The 18,881-nt window shown below is 28.0% G+C and overlaps 2 protein-coding genes across 2 annotated transcripts in view; one reads left to right on the forward strand and one right to left on the reverse strand.

The window, feature by feature from the left end:
- The first annotated feature begins 4,499 nt into the window (after nt 1-4,499).
- On the forward strand, nt 4,500-8,507 carry LOC105849664 (steroid 17-alpha-hydroxylase/17,20 lyase-like). The gene is given in 3 exon segments (XM_065819718.1): nt 4,500-4,608; nt 7,538-7,697; nt 7,700-8,507. Coding segments are annotated over 3 exon segments (1,077 nt in total).
- Nucleotides 8,508-16,478: 7,971 nt separating this feature from the next.
- LOC100207236 (UPF0598 protein CG30010) overlaps nt 16,479-18,881 on the reverse strand; it is a 4,681-nt gene continuing 2,278 nt past the window's right edge. The window contains exons 2-3 of the mRNA XM_065818924.1: nt 18,503-18,551; nt 16,479-17,142 (exon numbers count right to left, since the gene is read on the reverse strand). Of these exons, the coding sequence (XP_065674996.1) occupies nt 16,691-17,142; nt 18,503-18,551 (501 nt within the window). The 3' untranslated portion in view covers nt 16,479-16,690. The remainder of the gene's footprint in view (nt 17,143-18,502; nt 18,552-18,881) is intronic.

An 18,881-nucleotide genomic window follows, 5' to 3' on the forward strand; every position in this document is an offset into this window, starting at 1 on the left:
GTTCTATAAAATTATTTGAAATGAAGTACTCATACCTGAAGTTGCTGAACCTATTTGTATCAACAAAAATCTACATATCAAAATTTTTAATTAAAATTTGCTTAGAGTAACCCACTAATCTATGTCAAAGAGAAGGAGTGTGCTTGAAAACTTCAGTTCTTATATTATCATAGAAATAGAAAAGTTATCTACTATTCTTGAAGAGATTAAAAGTCACTAGTTAAAAAAATATATTTATAGTTTTAAACTATTTCAATTTGACTTAATTTTACATTACATAACGTTGCAAACTTATCAATAACTGCTAAGACTTAGGCATTTTACTATCAAGAACTTTATTATGTCAAACTTTATTAATTAAAGATCTGTTGGAAGATAAGTAGGGTAATTCCATATGAAATCATCAAAAAAAAAAAACATTGTCTCAGAATTTGTCCATTTTACCTCACTTGCAGTCCATATTTAAAAAATAAAAACTGCAGAAATTTTAGTTCAAAATCCACATGGATCCCAGAGATATCGTCAGTGGAAATAATGCTGACTCAGCATTTTAGTGATTATCTGAAGTAACTACAAAGCAACTTTGATATTTAGTATCTTCATAATGGCTTTGAAAAATTTCCTAAAATTTGGTACCCCGATAGATTTTTTTTAATGATTCCAAAATAGCACACTCAAGACTCGATTGTCTCAGGAAATGCCTCGTTTATCCAATTTGTTCAAAATCATTGACTTTTCAAAATTATTGAATTATTGTAAATTCATGATTTTTGGAGGTAAAATGAAGACTGTGGCCCAAAATTCTGAGTAAAAAGTTTAACTGTATATCAATATTTTATCTTAGGTCTACTGAAAAAATTAGATTCATCAATTGTCTTGATCGATATTTGCGTTTAAAAATTGTCTTTTTAGAAAAATTTTAATTTTGTAACAAAAGCAATTGAAATGTTTTTTAAACATTTATTTGAATAAAGCATCAAATAATGTTATTTATTGACTAGTTTAGGACATTTATAGTCATGGGCCAAGAGAGGCAAGTCAAGCCTCTGACCAACTCCGCCTTCTCCCCCAATCTCCCTGGAATTTTTTTGTTTATATACATAAAATGAATTAACAATAAAAAATTATTAAAATTCAATTTAAAAACATTATCTTTTAAGTTTAAGTTTTAGAAACAATTTATTTTCATTATTTCAAATCAATAAATACTTACCTCTTATTTTAAGGTAAGCACTCAAAACCAGAGCTTTTCACAACTTTAAAAATTATAAATTTTATAACCAAAGTTATTGAAATGTTTTTTAAAACATTTTAACAATCAATATCTTTATATTATTATTTAGTAGTTTAAGACAAATATAGTCATTGACATAATAAAGTGGACAGTGGGATTTATTTAACCCCCCCCCCCTCCTTCTCAGCCTTCCATCTAAGGATTTGAAAAAAAGGAAGACAAATTCTAAATGCAAAATAGGTTAATAAAATTACAACAAAATTATTTGAGTATTTTTTTTTTGTAACAAACTGCTTATATTCTCCAAATCTAAATCAGATATGTTGTATGTACGACCTGATATTGTTGTGGGCGTAGAAATTAGGCATATAACTTCAGAATTAAGCACCCAACAATAGGGTGTTGTTTCCGACAATTTTTCGAAAATGGTTATGTTACATGCATAATGGGGTTAATAATGGGCCAAAAAAAAGTCTGTAAAATTTTAAATTATCATCTAGAGGCCACTGTTTTGAAAAAGTCGGATGAACATTTGGCCAAATTTTCAACAAAAATTGGTTAATGTCTAGAGGTTGCCGTGTTATAAAGTTTAATTTTTTTTAAATATTTTTTTGTTAAAAAATTCCTTAAATGCTTTAAAAAAATTTAATACTTTAAATAAAATGCAAAATTTAAGTTTTGAGCATAATTGACCACTAAAAGTCGTTGTGTGATAGTTTGCAAAATAAACATCATCAAATAAACATCTTACGTATGTATATAAATTTCATAAACTTATTTAAAAAAAGTTGGTTGTTATATCAATTAGCAAAATTGAAATTTTATAAATAATTTTAAAACTAGTTTATTGGATAAGCGAATATTTTATTATAGCGATGAACCTTTGAAAAAAAATTTCTTTTTTTTTTTTTTTTTTTTTATTCACCTCCTCAAGGCCGAGAAGGCCACTACAGATGAGGAGGCTACTTATTAGTGGTTATAACCCTCTCTCAACTCTATAACTCCGAAACACGAACCTTGACGATCAAGGCCGCTGCGCGGAGAAACAGGTTGAGCGCGGTACTACCAGGGACGTGGTGGGGATCGAACTCGGAACCTCTCGCTTATGAAGCGAGCGCTTTACCACTACACCACTACCGCAAATATTCAAGATTGGTTAATTGGTTACCCTAAAACCAATAAATTATCAAGCTTCAGTCACCTACCAATAAAACAACATGTGTTCGGTAGATACTCTCATTTACATTTATATTCAAAAAGTGACACTTCTGTAGGAGATATTTTTAAACTTGTTCTTGGTGAGCTTAAGGAAGTTTGGGAAAAAGCTGGAGTACCAATTCAATCAGATAACTCTTGTCTTTCATTGCTTACCAAATTGTTGTAAGAAAAGACAAAAACAAAAAAATTGATCAAGCAAGTTGAAATGTTAAAGCTGGAAAAGAAAAAATTGTCAGATTTTGTAATGAACTTGAGCAACTTTGCGACATTTCAGCAGCAAATGCATATGAACAGTTATTAATATCACGGCATTTTATGAAGATCAAAAGAGTAGCAGAAACTATCGCATGACAGGTAGCATTGATCTAAGTGTTTCAAAATTTATAGAACGTCAAGAAGATAGACTAAGCATGGATTTTTGGAGAAGGTTAACCAAAGATCAAAAATGCAAAATTTTTTATCAGCACTTTCAAAAATGCAAAATTCTTCATCAGCACTTTCAACTAATTCACTAACTTCAAAAGCTAGTGCCTTTGAAGTTAGAAAAAAAGATACCGAGTTTACTCCTTTACCACCAAAGAAAAGAAAGATGTCTTTAACAAATTCACTCGAAATATCAGCAAAGAAGCTCTCAGAAGTATTGGGATCTGTGGCAGACCAATGTTGTTTGTCAGTTCGCCAACAGCTTCTATTTCAATCCACTATCATCTGCAAAAGCGGAGGCAAACTTAATGATATGTCAATGTTAGTATCAACTGTGCATCGTCAAAGACAATATGCACGGGAGAATATTGTTCTGTCGATTAAAGCTGACTGAGAGATCAACAAACCTAAAAAAGCCATTTTGCACTGGGATTCAAAGCTTTTTCATTTAGACATAGCTCATAATGAAGAATGTGTAGCAGTTCTTATTAGCGGATCTTTTTACAGGTACTTATTTATATTAATCCTATGTATATTTTTTAATTTTGTTTTAAAGAAACTAACTTAACTTTTATTTTCAGGCCAAAACTTATTAATGTATCTTTGATTAAATATTCAACAGGTAAAATTCAATGTGATTAGGCCGTGAAACTTGTGCAAGATTGGAACGTTTTGAAAAACATTGTTGGTATATGCTTTGATACAATAGCAAGCAACACAGGTAAAAAAAAAGGAGCAGCAACTTTAATTGAAATTGAGTTAAAGAGACCTCTCCTATGGCTAGCATGTTGCCATCATCATAATGAGCTACACATAAAACATGCATTTACCGCATTATTAGGAGATAGCAAGAGTCCAGATGAACCCATTTTTAAACGTTTCCAAGCCGAATTTTCAAGAATTGATATTGATTACTCAAACTTTAATTTTTTTGAATGACCTTCTGACATAAAATCAAAAATATTTAATCAAGCAAGTTTAGTTCTGAAATGAGCTTATCAATGCCTCGAAGAGAAAATATTTTCGCAAGAAGATTATCTTGAGTTAATTGAATTAAGTATTATCTACCTTAGGGGAAAACTATCAATGGACTGAATATTCAAAATTCACAAACCAGGTTCAATTCACAATGCGAGATTTATGTCACATTCTATATATATTTTAAAAATGGAACTGTTATCAGATAAATTTATTATGTCCAATGATGAGCAAATTATGATCCACCGCATGGCTAAGTTTATTTTTTTTTTTTAGTCAATGCAATTTCTCCGCTCAAGGATTTCTGTATTTGCTCCAGTTGATGACTTTTTTTGTTGCAATGAACTGGTATCAACAAGAAGATTCAGATATTGCAACCGCTGTGATTTCGTCAAATAACCATCACCTTTGGTATTTAATGGAAGAGTTTGTTATTTTATCTTTATTTAATCAAAGATTGTCAGAATTTACCAGAACAATAATGGCAAAGAAACTTTTTTCTATCCCAAGACCAAAAACTATTTTAATTGGGAAACCAAAATTTCCAACATTAAATTCTTCAACCTTTCTTTATTTTTTAATTCAACCACCGTCTTAACTACTATTTGATTTATTAGGGCTAATAAACAACCAGGAATGGCTCCATATGAATCCACAAGAGTGGAAGTTCTTCCAAGATTATCAAGCTGCAGAAAATTTTGTTAAACAATTAGAGGTAACAAACGATTGCGTCGAAAGAGGAATCAAACTTATAGGTGATTTCCGCAAGTGTGATTTCCGCAAGTAAAATGAAAAACAGTGACTAAAAAAATGTTATTTTTTATTTAAGTTGTTGAACAAAATCCATCCTATTTGAAATCAAAACTAATTAATACTTTATAGTATTTTTTACTAGTATCTTCCTTATTAATTATTATTTTTACGAAAAGTTGAAGCCTAAAAATATTCTAATTGAATTTTATTTATACTTTTTTTAAGATTTAAAAAAATAAAAGGTTTTGTAGTTTTATATTTTAATACCGCGACCTCTAGACATTAACCAATTTTTCTGAAAGTTCCACCAAATATTCATCTAATAACCTTTGATATATACATCCAGTAGCGTAACATAAAATTAATTATTTTTTAAGTTATTCAAAAATAAAGTTTGAAAAAGGAATTAAAACGCTATTTTTTCAAGATGGCGACATCTACATGACATTTTAAAATACTAAAAAATTTACAGACTTATTTTTGGCCCATTGTTTACTCCGTTATGCATGTACCATTTTCAAAAAAAGTGTTGGGTTAGGGTGTTGCGGAAACGCAACACCCTAACCCAACACTTGTCATTTCTAATTGGCCAAAAGAAGTTTTTACCTGGTTCATGTGAATGCATGATTCTGACTTATATCAGAATCATGCATTCACATGATTGATATAAGTCACATGATTCTTATATATCAAGCTCACTTACATCTTCAGCAATCTCTACCCACCAAAATCCGTCATAAAAACATGCAATATAATCCTTTTTTTTAAGGTTTAATGAAATCTCTTTATTATGTTTGTTTTTTAAATGATATCAAATATTTCAAAACATGTATCAATACTTGTTTTTTATAACTTATAATGTTGAAATATATAACTATAGTGTATAGGAATAAAATGGTGATACATCCTTGTGTCAGGAACTGTTCTTCTACCTAAATATCTTTTTACCAATTGTGCTCGTGTTTGATCGAATTTATCAAGTATTAGATAGACAATTGATGAATCTAATTTTTTTCAGTAGACCTAAGATAAAATATTGATATACAATTAAACTTTTTACTTGGAATTTTGGGCCACAATCTTCATTTTACCTCCAAAAATCATGAATTTACAATTCAAAAATTTTCAACAAAATTGGATAAACGAGGCATTTCCTGAGACAATTGAGTTTTGAGGATGCTGTTTTTGGATTTCTCAAGTAAAAATCTATTAGAGTACTAAATTTTAGGAAATTTCCCCAAGCCATTATAAACATACTATATGTCAAAGTTGCTTTGTAGTCGCTTCAGAAATCACTAAAATGCTGAGTCAGCGTTATTTCAACTGATGATATCTCTGGAACCCATGTGTATTTTTAACTAAAATTTTTGCAGTTATTATTTTTTTACTATGGACTGTAAGTGTGGCAAAATTGAACATATTCTGAGACGTAAGGGTGTCATGGGCTGGGTGATTTCATATGGAATGGTTCAGTACAAATTTACATTGATTGCTCATTTTAAATTCGATCCATTAGAATGGCTGGTTTCTTATTAGTTTGAAAGAAGTTATTTATAGTGAGTGAACAATTCAAATAACAAAATCAATAAAAAGAATTTATATTTTTGAAAATAATATCAATGATGTTAAAGATAAAAGATATGTTAGATTCTAGATGGAGCAAATATAAGATTTTGATTGTGTGACTTTATTAGATGATTCTTGTAAAATTGCAATTTATATTGCTGGTTTTATTGTTTAAAAATTTATTAAAAAAATTTGAAAATTGAAAATAAAAAAAAGTTGCAAATTGGTTTATACTCAACATTGTCCACAGGAGTCAACTGATTCAATTATTTTAATATATTATCCAGAGGTGGGCTTTGTGTTGGATTTTTTTAAATCTTTTAAAATTTATTTTTGAAAATCTGTGTATTTTTATTTCTTGTAAAGTCCTTGAAAGTTACAAAATTTCTACTGACAAGTCTAACCCATATCTAAGATATGTGTTAAATTTGTTAAAGCTGTATATAAGATATCGGTTAGAAATGATGAGAAAGATAATATGCCAGGTGAAGAAAAAAATCAATTGCTTTTACTCAGCGTTTTTTGAGTATTTTTCAGCTTTACGTGAATAAAAATTTAAGCAAAATCGCTCAAATTTTTATTCTCATAAAGCTGACCAATTACTGATTAAAATTGCTTTTTTTCACCCGGCCTATTATCTTTTTCAAATCATCATATTTGGAAAAAAAAAAAATGTTACTACTTTACAACAAATAAGATGTACAACCAACAACTGAGCATTTATTAACCGTATAGTTATTTACTACTAAAACGAAGCCACAGTTAATTATACAAGGTTGAGCGAAGTTTGATGAAGATTCCAATTTGGCCAACGCAAAATTTTTTATCCATTTCCAGATTTAGCTAAGATTTATAACGCAGTAATTAAAATATTTTGCGAAAGTGACAGAATACGTTTTGAAAACGTTTTGGTCTTCAATTTTTTTTTTTTTTTTGATTTAAACTGAATAGAATGCCGTGTATTTAAGTAGGCCACGATTTGATTGAAGCAATATCTATCTAGTGATGATGTAAATATACTTTATAAAATTCTTTTAATTTTTTTGTATTCAAGAGTTTTTGCTTTTATATTTTTTTAAATTTTAGTAGTTGTAAGCTTTTTAACACTTTTTATTTATTTGTTGCTTTCTATTTGAATATTTTATCAATTTTTTTATTTATGTTACCGTTATATCAATTTTTTTAAATGTACCTTCTCGCTCCAGTCACTAATCTTTTGATAGTGTGCATTGTAAATAATCTTTAACAACAAAATAAACTAAAAAAAAAAAGAAAAATAATAAATTACAAAAATAAATGTTGCTTTTATAAACTTTTAATTGTTCTTCTTGTATAATTATTTACAAATCTGAACATATTTTTTAGAACAATGCACTCTAAACATCATATGCACTATTCTTTTTAATCATCGCTATGAAGAAGACAATCAGGAGTTTCAGGACATCATAAAATATTCACATCTGGCTACTAAAACACATAACGAAACTAGTTTTATATCATCTATCCCATGGTTGCGTTATTTCTCAACGGCTACATCTCGAAATATATATTTGAAATAATAAGACTTCGAGATCCAATTTTGAAACGAAAACTACAAGAACACAAAAGAACCTATGACGAAAGCAATTTGCGTGATGTGACAGACGCTTTAATAAAAATATCATTAGAACCAGTGACGGAAACAGATTCCCATGAAAAAATCACAGACGATAATATTGAGTTCCTTTTAAATGATTTTATGATTGCCGGATCGGAAACCTCATCAAATACAATTCTTTGGTTTATTGTTTATATTTTACACTGGCCAGAATATCAAGATAAACTTTATGATGAAATTGTAAATGTTACTTCAGGTAACGGGTATCCATCCTTAAACGATGGTCCTAGGCTTCATTTAATTCAAGCCATAATTCATGAAATACTTAGATTGTCGTCAGTAGTACCACTTGGTTTATGTCATAAAGCAATGGAGAACAGTAGTATTTGTGGGAAATTTGTTCCCAAGGGAGCTCTTATTCTAACTAACTTATGGAGTATACATCATGATGAACGTTATTGGACAAATGCAATGAATTTTATTCCTGAGCGTTGGCTAGACGATTCGGGCAATTTTGATTATAATTTAGGGTATGCATATTTGCCTTTTTCTGGTGGACCTCGCAGTTGTTTAGGAGAAATATTGGCTAAAACAGAGCTGCTTGTGTTTATCTCGCGGTTAGTAAAAGATTATAGATTTGAAAAGCCAAATGGAAAAGAATTACCTTCCTTAGATGGTCGCTCTGGTGTTACATGTCCTCCTTACGAATTCGAAGTTGTAATGATTCCGAGGAGCTAAATAATTTTTGTATTATTATGTTGAAACATTTTAACTACTTAAATGAAATTTTTTTATTTAAAGATACAAAAATTCAAAAAATCTCGTTTTTCTTTGTGAAAAAATTAAAAAAAAAATACGTAGATTTTGAAATAATTTTGCTAGTGTTTATGAACATATTGATTTCAGCAGTGGTCTTTGCAGATTTGTATTATCAATTATATATAATATATGAAAACGAAAATATAAATAATAAATAAAAAATATGAAAATTATTATACGAATATTTTTTTGGCTTGGTTTACTTTTACTAAAGTTTTAAAATGTGAAATTTCAGTAAAAGGAACTGGGATTGAGAAGATGATAGGGAAAGTTTTCAAATTACATTCTCTCTTGTAGCGTCGTTTACTACGTTTCTTGTTTTATTTTCGTGACATTTTGAAATCAAATTTTCGTAATTCATTTTTATATACTGCCAACATAATATTGGTACGATATTTGTAGCAATAGCTGTAAAATCTGAAAATTTTATATTATATTTATTTATCGTAAACCCTTATATAAATTTTATTTCAACATTGTCTTTATTTTTTAAACATGAATTTAACATCATCCATTTAATCCAAATCGTAACACTCCTTCATCAAACATTTGATTAAATCTATCCATATATCTTCAAAACTGTTAGGAGTCTTTAATTTACCCAAGTTTTGATATATCTTCAAAACTGTTAGGAGTCTTTAATTTACCCAAGTTTTGATATATCTTCAAAACTGTTAGGAGTCTTTAATTTACCCAAGTTTTGATATATCTTCAAAACTGTTAGGAGTCTTTAATTTACCCAAGTTTTGATATATCTTCAAAACTGTTAGGAGTCTTTAATTTACAAGTTTTGATATAAATTTTATATTCTTTTCCATTAATATTATCAATATTATAATATGCGCTGTTTATAAAAATTTAATATTTCTTCCTTAAAAACCTCCATTTTTTGAAAAAATATTTTTATGTCATCATCGTCATATTGATAAATATATTTTTGAAAAAATTTAAAAAGCTGTAATTTTACATTATATATATACACAATTTTCATGAATAAAAGTATTAAATTGTTGCGATGAATAAAATCAGCGAGTCTTAATGTAATATAAAAGTCACAATAAGACGCTGACAATATAAATTATTGGTCTCCTAAAATTGGTTTGTTCAACAGACCAATTTCCATATTGTTGGTAAAACGCGGTTAAAGTTTAAATGGGTATTATTTCTCTCGTATTTTATTTATACCCAGTTTATGTGTTTCAATGTATCATCTTTACTTTAAAATTATTATAAGCACGGCGTTAATTTTTGCCCAAAAATTTTTCAGTGCGAATTGTTCGCGCGACTATTGAAACTAAATTTCGTGCAGACTTGAATATTTTTACGTTTGGTTCAGTCTACACTAAAATATGCAGTTAAGTAACCAAGGATCATGGCTTAATTGGTCAAAAGTTGAATGTTTTAATGTGTTAATATGTTGAAATAGGAGTTATATTTTTTATTCAAGGAAGAATATATGTATTTTTACACATTCTTCGTATTATTTTAATCATAATAAATAAGTCTATAAAAAGATGCTCGATAAACCACTATGTTCCCTCTTTTATTAATACAGTTTTACATTTGAAATTGATACTTGCATTAATATCTTTCTTTTTAGTAAGAGATTTTGAAAGTTAATAAGTATATCTTGAAATATCTTATTTTTTCTTGTAAAAATTGATATTTTTGATTTTCAAAAAGTCTTAAAACCTAAAATAATGAATTAACTTTAAAATCTCTAACTAAATATGGACCTAACACATTAAGAAACATTTGCGGAATTTTGTTATAAATGAAGTAAAAGATAAGTATGAGTTTATCTCCGATGTTTCTATGTGACTTTTTGACAAATTTTCAAAAAATTTGGCAGCCATTTAAAAAAATTTTTTTTTTTTTTTTAAATTATTTTTAAGACTTTATCTTGAATGTTAAAATGTTATACAACTTTTTATTTATTTTTCACATGACATTTAAAAGTTTTTTTAAAAAATTTTATAGTTGATAAAATATATTTCATAAAAATAATATTTATTAGTAGGTATAAATAGTATATATATATATAAAACAGTATGAAAAAATGTTTGCAAATATCTTAACTTGCAACGTGACTGGCTACACATCAGTGTTGTCAGTTTAAGAAGTAAGTTTATGCCTATTCTACATTATTGTGTTATTAGGATATTTAACACACCAAATATTACTTTTTATTATATTTGGCTGAGGTAAGCAGGCTTTGTGAGAAAAAAAAAGTTTGAAGGTTTTTGAGGTTCCAAGTTTTATCTTTTATTATTGGATCTTCATAATTGTTTATATTAATTATTATTTTTATTTTAAATTTTTGTTTTGTTTTCTATTTTATTTCATATTCATGAATTTTAAAGTCTGGATTTTATTCTGCATTTTTGTATACTTGTATCTTCATTAAATATTTTTATGAAGGATAAATTTTTTACTTGGTTACATATTATTAACTTATTATTAAGTTGATAAACAAGTTTATTATTAATTACAACAGTTTTATTATTACAAGACCTCCAGGAATGTAAAGACTGGTATTACTGCGAATAAAAAGTATAAACAGCTACAAAAAAGTATTTTAGGAATTATAATTAGTATATTCAAACGACTATTTAAATATGTTTCATTATATAAGTAACTAGCTGGAGTTACCCGGCGTTGCCCGGGCCAATATTTAAACTGGCTTACCTGATATCTGTACACAAAAATGGGCCCAAAAATGGGCCCAAAAAATGGTCCCCCCTGACCCCGGGGGTCGGGGTACGGGGTCAAAACCCAGCTAAGAACCTTCTCCCCCTCGAGGACTACCCCCATGCCAAGTTTCATCGAGATCGGTCCGGCGGTTTGGATTTCTATAGAGAACAAACAAACAAACACACACACAAACACACATTGCCCTTTATATATATTAAGATGAACTGAAGTGTTCACAAATTTTCTATTTTTACAGATGTAAATGTTTTATATTAATAATTTTTCATACAAATCTTGGTGTATATCTTAAAATACTGTGTTTCTCTCATTTATATGCATTAATATCTATTTATATGTTGCATGTTCAAAAACAAAAATAATTTGTAGATTGTTTTTCAAAGTTGATAAACATCTGATACAAGTTATCAGTTATACTTTGTATGTTCTAGCAATCTGATACAAGGTATCAGATTATTAAAAACCTTGATGTTTGTGTTAAGGTTATCTAAGTAAAGCAGGGATGCGGAGTCCCAAAAGGACTCCAGATTTATATTTCACAAAAGTTTACTTTAAGTATTGTGAATTTTAAAGTAGGTATCACAGATGTAATGACTTGCAAGGCTGCTCAGTTTTATGGCTTTTTTTAAAAAAAATTTGTGTTGGCAAGCATCAAAAAGAATGTACAAGCAACAAATTTTTTAGTTTCGATTTATTTCTAAAAATCCTTTTGCATTTTGATTATATCTCGATTTCAGATATTATATTTATTCAAATTAATTAATATATATTTTTTAGACTTGGATTTTATTTATTGCATTTCAAGATATTTTCATATTACCTTCATAAAAAAGATAAGACATTCAAAATATAAAAATAATTTTCTTTTTATTAGTTTTTATAAATATTACCTGTCACATATACCTTTCTTAATGTTATGCTTTTTTTTTTTAAATAAATTAAGGTGTAGATGTATATAGTAGTTCTATTGGTTTAAGGTTAGGTTATTATATTGGTTCAAGAAGAAATTATTCCATTGGTTTAAGGTTATGGTAAGGTTAGCTATTTAATCCACAACATATCTGAACCTAGGCTGTTCATAAAGCTATGCAAATTACAGTGTGTGTAGATTTATGAAATAGAATTTACAAACTGAATGAAAGTAGAACATATATGATAAATTGATAGGTCAGTAGTAATTTTTTATTTTTGTTTTTTAGGTATTGGCAGGCTGTACTTGACGACTTTTTTTGTGTTTTACAAAATTTTAAGTTTAAAAAATTATTTTTCATATTTACATTTATTTTACACTTTTAGTTTTTTAATAAATAATTGTTATTCAGAAGTACAATTATAATTGTAGTGTCCAATTTTTGTAATATTTTTCCTGCAAATACCGATTTGATATTATGTTATCAATGTGAAAGTATAATCTTAAGATATAATTAAAACAATGGTAGGATGAGGTGCATAAACATACGCTTTGTTTTCTTATAAATAAAATTCAAATTTCGCTCAAAATGTCTGTACCGATAGAAACCACTCGCAAAAACTTTCGATATTGATTGGTGTATTAAAATTTAACTGTTACTTGTACATGGTTTCCACTAACAATGACTGTAAGTGTGAAAACACGCGCAAACTGGCAATCGGGATATTTTTTAACAAAAATTAACGCCATGTAAAAGTCTATTTATCTAAAATCTATATTTCAATAATAAAAAGTGCTCAGTAATTAGAGTCTTTATTTTTAGCAACTGCATTAATTCAGGAGATTTTTGTTTCCTTGTATTTTGTACATACCCAATTTTAACAAATTTAAAGTCTTCATTGAAAGATGTTTAAAAATCGACTTTTAAAATAATATTTTTGGTGTAAACAGTTTTATTTTTGAGTGACGAATTTTAGAAAAAAGAAAAGTTGCTGATAATCTCGAAAATCTGTGGAAACCATCTGCAGTATTTGAAATTACTTAACTTTGTAGGCACTTTTTTTATACTGTAATCAGACCAATTGAGCATTGGTCTATATTGTTATAGAGGGTTATATATAGAAAAATTTATAATTTTTTAAAATTTAATTCTCTATAACAATATGCATTGCGTCAATTTAATGTAAGTTACCGTATTCGGCTCAAAATATTTTTATAATTAATTGTTGCTGCTAAGTTCCGACATTAAAAAACTAACTTATGTTAAACTCATTGTTTTATTTATTTTGTGGAACGCAACTGTCCCACTAAAGAATGATTTTATTAATACAAAAAACGTCTTTTTCTATATTTTTTTAATATTTTCGCAGCTTTAATTAAGTAAACAATTAAACACGCTTTCAGTTAAGGTATTGGTTTGTTCAATATCCGTTTTATAACGTTCTTTATAACATTTTTTTATTTTGACATTAAAAAAGATCTAAAAATTTTGATTAGCAATGCCGATTTTTTATACTTTATGTTAAATATTGAACAAGCATATCTTAAAATAAACTTATGTAACAACAACTTTTTTTCAGTAAAAAAAAAAGGGTATTTTTTTACTGAAATAACTGACGGGCATCTCTCGGACACGCGTTGACCGAGGGACACCCGTCAGTCGTCTCCCGGGCGACGCATGCCCACTGGGTTCTTTGATAATACGATAATTTAATATAAGATAACGAGCAACTTAAAAATGTCATCAAACATAGTACTATGCAGAAATCATACCTTTTAAAAGGTGACAAGGTATATCAGTGCAGTAAAAGATTATAAAGATAGTTACGAAAAATATATAACAAGTGTCAACGAACAATGCGAAATTACACCATATGCATATAAATTACACCATATTTATCGTTATATTATTAGTTATTAAGGACTTCAAGAGCACCGCGGAAGAGCATTTAACCAGGAAGTTTATGTCTCTTTCCATATGAATGTCGTCAAACTGGTCAGAGCAGACATCTTTGTTTTGATACAGAACTCTATCTCTTGGTTCTGATACAGAACTCAAACCACTACGCAAAAATTAAAATTTGGACACAGTTATTATTATTTATTATTATTATTATTCAGTGATCAAATACAAATATAATAATCTATTTATAATTTGATGAAGAGGTGCTACACCAGGCCCCCCTATGCTGACGAACATGGAGATACAAAAGCTACAGACAAAGCAGCAATTGTATCTATAAAGTTACTTTCTTATGTTGTTTTTGAAAGCGTTGATGGATTGAGCGTTCACTGCTTCTTGCGAAAGCGCATTCCATGGGGCGACAATTCTATTTGAAAAAAAGTTATACCGCTCCTCTCAGTTTTTTACCATCTGACGTTCTAGTTATATACCTATATAATTACAAAATACAGGATGTATATGTATAACACAGAAAAAGATAGACACTATTTTTAAACTTTTTATCTTTAATGGTTCCAATATGCCATTGAATCAATTTGATTAAAAATATCGTTTGTTTTGTTTGCTTTACCGCAAAAGACGTATTGAAGCGCGAAGACCTTAAATTTTTATTTAGACAACTTTTATTTTATTATTTTCGACGCGTAAAAAAAGTAGCAAAAAAAGTTCACAACATAGCTGACTCATTAATAAAAATCTAGATTTTTTTAAATTTTTTTAGGTACTCCTAGAAATCCTTACGGTGTTATCACAGTGCACCGCGGACGAGCAATAAGAATTTCACACCTTCTTTCTAACCGATGTCACAAATCTTGCCCAGAGGTGAAGTTCGAACCACATGGCTCCATGGTTTCCGGATTTATTATCCTAAAAAATTATCAAAGGGAGGAAAAACTCCCATTAAGGGTTGCACTCCAAAATGGTTGTTTATCCAAGAAATCCTTGGAAATTTTGAAGTAATTTTTACACAAGATATAATGATATTGAAATTTCTTTTACATCATTTGAAATAAGATTTACAGAACTTGAAAAAACTTTTACATCGTTTACAACTTTTTACATTTATCCATTTTTGCGCATATATAAAAAAAAATTCAAATACCGGTAAAAAAGAGTTGTAAACTGATAGTTTTCAATATTCAACATGTTTAGTTACTATACCATTTTGTTTTTTACAACAAAGAATAATTAAGGTTCTAGGAGAATAATCCAAGTCGGTTCTCTATAAAGTTCACCTACTAAAAATGAATAGAATTATTTTACTACAGAGGCGTAGTCAGAATATATTTTTAATAATAAAAACTCTATTTGTTGCATAAAACTTCTATCATATAAAAACTGGCTACCTCTGTAACAACATGATTCGATCCTTTATTGTTTGCGGACTGAATTAAACAAGAAAAAACCATTACGCAAAGATTTTTTTAGTTTTACTTGGTTTTTAATTAAATTAATATATCATTAAGTTGAAAATATATAAGTCTAATACAGAAATTTGATTTTTATCATTAGCAATTCAAATATTTATTAAAAACATGTGCTTTTTTAACGCTGAAATTCCCTCTTTTTAAAAAGGAATAACTTTAACCTTTTTAAATTTAATTTAATTTCAATTTTTATTTAATTAGGAACTACTAACCTAATTCTGTCTTAAAAAAGATATTTGAAAAGTGGAATTTGTGTAAATTTTAACAACTTTTATTTCAGCTAAGTGACGCGTTGCGCAACGCGCTAGACCTGCTTACTACATTACCTAATATTTGTTCCCGTTTAGAAAAAGACTATTGCTTTAAACGAATTACAAAAAAATAACGCAAATATAAATTTAACCACAAAAATAAATTAAAAAAAAAACACATAAAAATACTCAACTAGGTTAAAGGTTGGGTTTTAGTATACATTCATTCTTATATGGTATTGGTATATTAAAAGTTAATACACGATTCATGCTTCCTGATATTTTGAAATTTAATAAGTTAATAAAATGAGCAACATAACTAAATAGCTTAGAAATTTTGAATAATTTTTTATGCTCTAACAACATTACTTAAGAGTAACGCACCAAAAGGGTAGAGGATGCTTGGGGGCTTAAGAAAATCTTTTTTACAAATTTTTCTAAACCAATACGCAACAGCTTTTGATTAAAAATTTAAAAAAATGTAATTTTCAATTAAAAATCTCTTACAGATAATATATTTTAAGAAATAAAGCAATGCAGAAAAAAAATCATTAGTGTTGTGATTAAAAAATATTAAGTCGTTTGTCACAATAAACAGTCATCTTGTCAAAATTAGAACCATTGTACTGCTACCATATTTTATATTACAACTAATGTTAAAAAATTCTACAAGTACTGACCTCTAAAAATCTCTGGGTACCCCTCTAAAAATCTCTGGGTACCATGAAATTAACAATGCTACATAAGACATAATTTAAGTTCAAAAAAAAAAGAAAATTTATTAACATTTAACATAATTTCAAATAAGGGAACGACGCGAGGTAGTGCCGAAGCCAATATTACTCCGGATGAACCTCTTGACTTCGTAACATAGTAGACAACGAATTATCAAGTAAAATTTTTTTACCTTTCCAAATGAAGTGAGTTGGACTGAAATTATTACTACATTCTGAGAAAACAAAACCTGAGCTTAGCTGAACTGCCAAACTTGTTTTTAAAATCCCAACGCCTCCTACTTTTTCAGCTGCAGGATGATAGATTCGACCGGTCGATGGAAACATAAACAGCTTACTAGGTTGGAATGGTACAGTAATTAGATCACCGAGGCCATTGAATGCCAGAAAGTCCTGATTTTGTACCTCAAATATATCAGTAAATACGATTGGTTTGCTCTCACAACGGACGTAGTTCATTTCCAGACCACATGGGGAGATATAAGGATAATCATCAGAATACTTCCCGCCATTATTTGTCTTTATCCTTTTGTAGAAGAATACAAGAAAGGCTTTGTCTATATATATTGTACAATTTATTTTATACTAAAAAACATCTTTAATATTTTTAACAACAACACTATTATTAATTAATAAAAAAAGGTTACGTGAATAATGATGATGAATAACGACTTATTTTAATTAAAATTACAATAATTAGAAAAACCGCTAAATGATGGACATTTATGAGTCCATAGAGCTATATTAGTAGATGTTTTGCAAGTATGTTTGAACTGTTATCTATACCATTTGTTATATTTTTAGACTATATTATTATTCAATATATAAATAAGTAAAATTTTCGAAAACTCATGGTTTCTCAAAAAGTTATTGTTGATTTATTGTTGATTGGTTATTAAAATTTAAATTAAAACCACATTAAATTAAAACTATAATAATAAAAAATTTTTAATTAAAATTTAAAAAATTGTTTTATTTTATTAGTATTTACACATTTTGTGCTGAGAAGTTATATTTTATAAGTATTTACATAAGTTATATTTTATAAGTACTTTATAAGTTTTTATTTTAAAAGTATTTACACATTTTGTGCTGAGAAGTTATATATACACATTTTGTGCTGAGAATATATATATATATATATAAATTATAATAAAATTAAAACAGGATTTCAGGCAGGTTATTTTGAAGTTTTAGAAATGACACTTTCAGGCACTGTGCAAACTGCAAACTTAAGTATGTTCATGCTTATGTCAAATAAGAATGTTTTGCAAAAATTTGTAAACCCCTTAAATTGAGGGGGGTTTAAACTTCATATAATTATAATTTTTGAATGCTGAGAGAATAGTATGAAACTTGAAATTTATCGATAAATATAAGCCTAGTTGACAATAATATAAAAATTTTTTATCATCTTGTTGTTAAGAATAGGGAAGGGGGTTGAGTTTAAAGGGCTTTTTTGTTCCAAGCCTCCAATTATGGCAATTTTTTGCAAAGCCTCATTATTTGACATAAGTATAAACATACAAATGTTAGGAGTTTGCTCCATGTATGGAAGGTAGCTATCTTAAACACCTAAAAATCCTGGATCTGTCGCTGCTTTTTAGTCCATTAAGTTGTTTATGTGGTTTTAAAAATTATATAAATAATACAATAAGGTTTATTTATGAAACATAAACAATGTAAACAATGTATCATTCATTAGTATAAACAAATAAACCTTAAAAAGATTAAAAATCAAAAATTTATTTCTCACAACATTAAAAATGTGATTATAGGCAAAATGATTTTAAAATAGGCTATTATTCCTTTCTTTCTCTATGGTAAAAAATAATCAAGCAATATAGCAACACATAGCAAACCTGACTATATCTTAAAAATACTTTTTCATGTAAATTAATATTTAAAAAAAATTACCTTTAAAGCAAGTGACAAAATTACGAATTTTTGTTCCATCCAGAAATAACTGAAATTAGTAAAAAAAGCTAAAAAAATATGATAAATTATTACTATGACATTATACCAATAGTTTCAAGAATTGATCATGAGTCTATTTTATATTTATTCATAAATTTCATAGTTAGGTCTTCCATAAAGTACACGTGGTATGGGGGAGGAGGAGGAGGGGATTGTACTCAAAAACGTAGAAATGCGTACAAGGGCGTGTGCGCGCATTAAAGACAGTGTGTACATAAGCAGTTTGAATATTTCTTGTTCTCTATCTCTCAAAAAACTGGATTTCTTTTTTTAAACAAAACCATTTAATTTCATGAGTTTAAAAAATCAATATGTTACT

The sequence above is a fragment of the Hydra vulgaris genome, chromosome 15, assembly GCF_038396675.1.
Source record: "Hydra vulgaris chromosome 15, alternate assembly HydraT2T_AEP".
NCBI lineage: Eukaryota > Metazoa > Cnidaria > Hydrozoa > Anthoathecata > Hydridae > Hydra > Hydra vulgaris.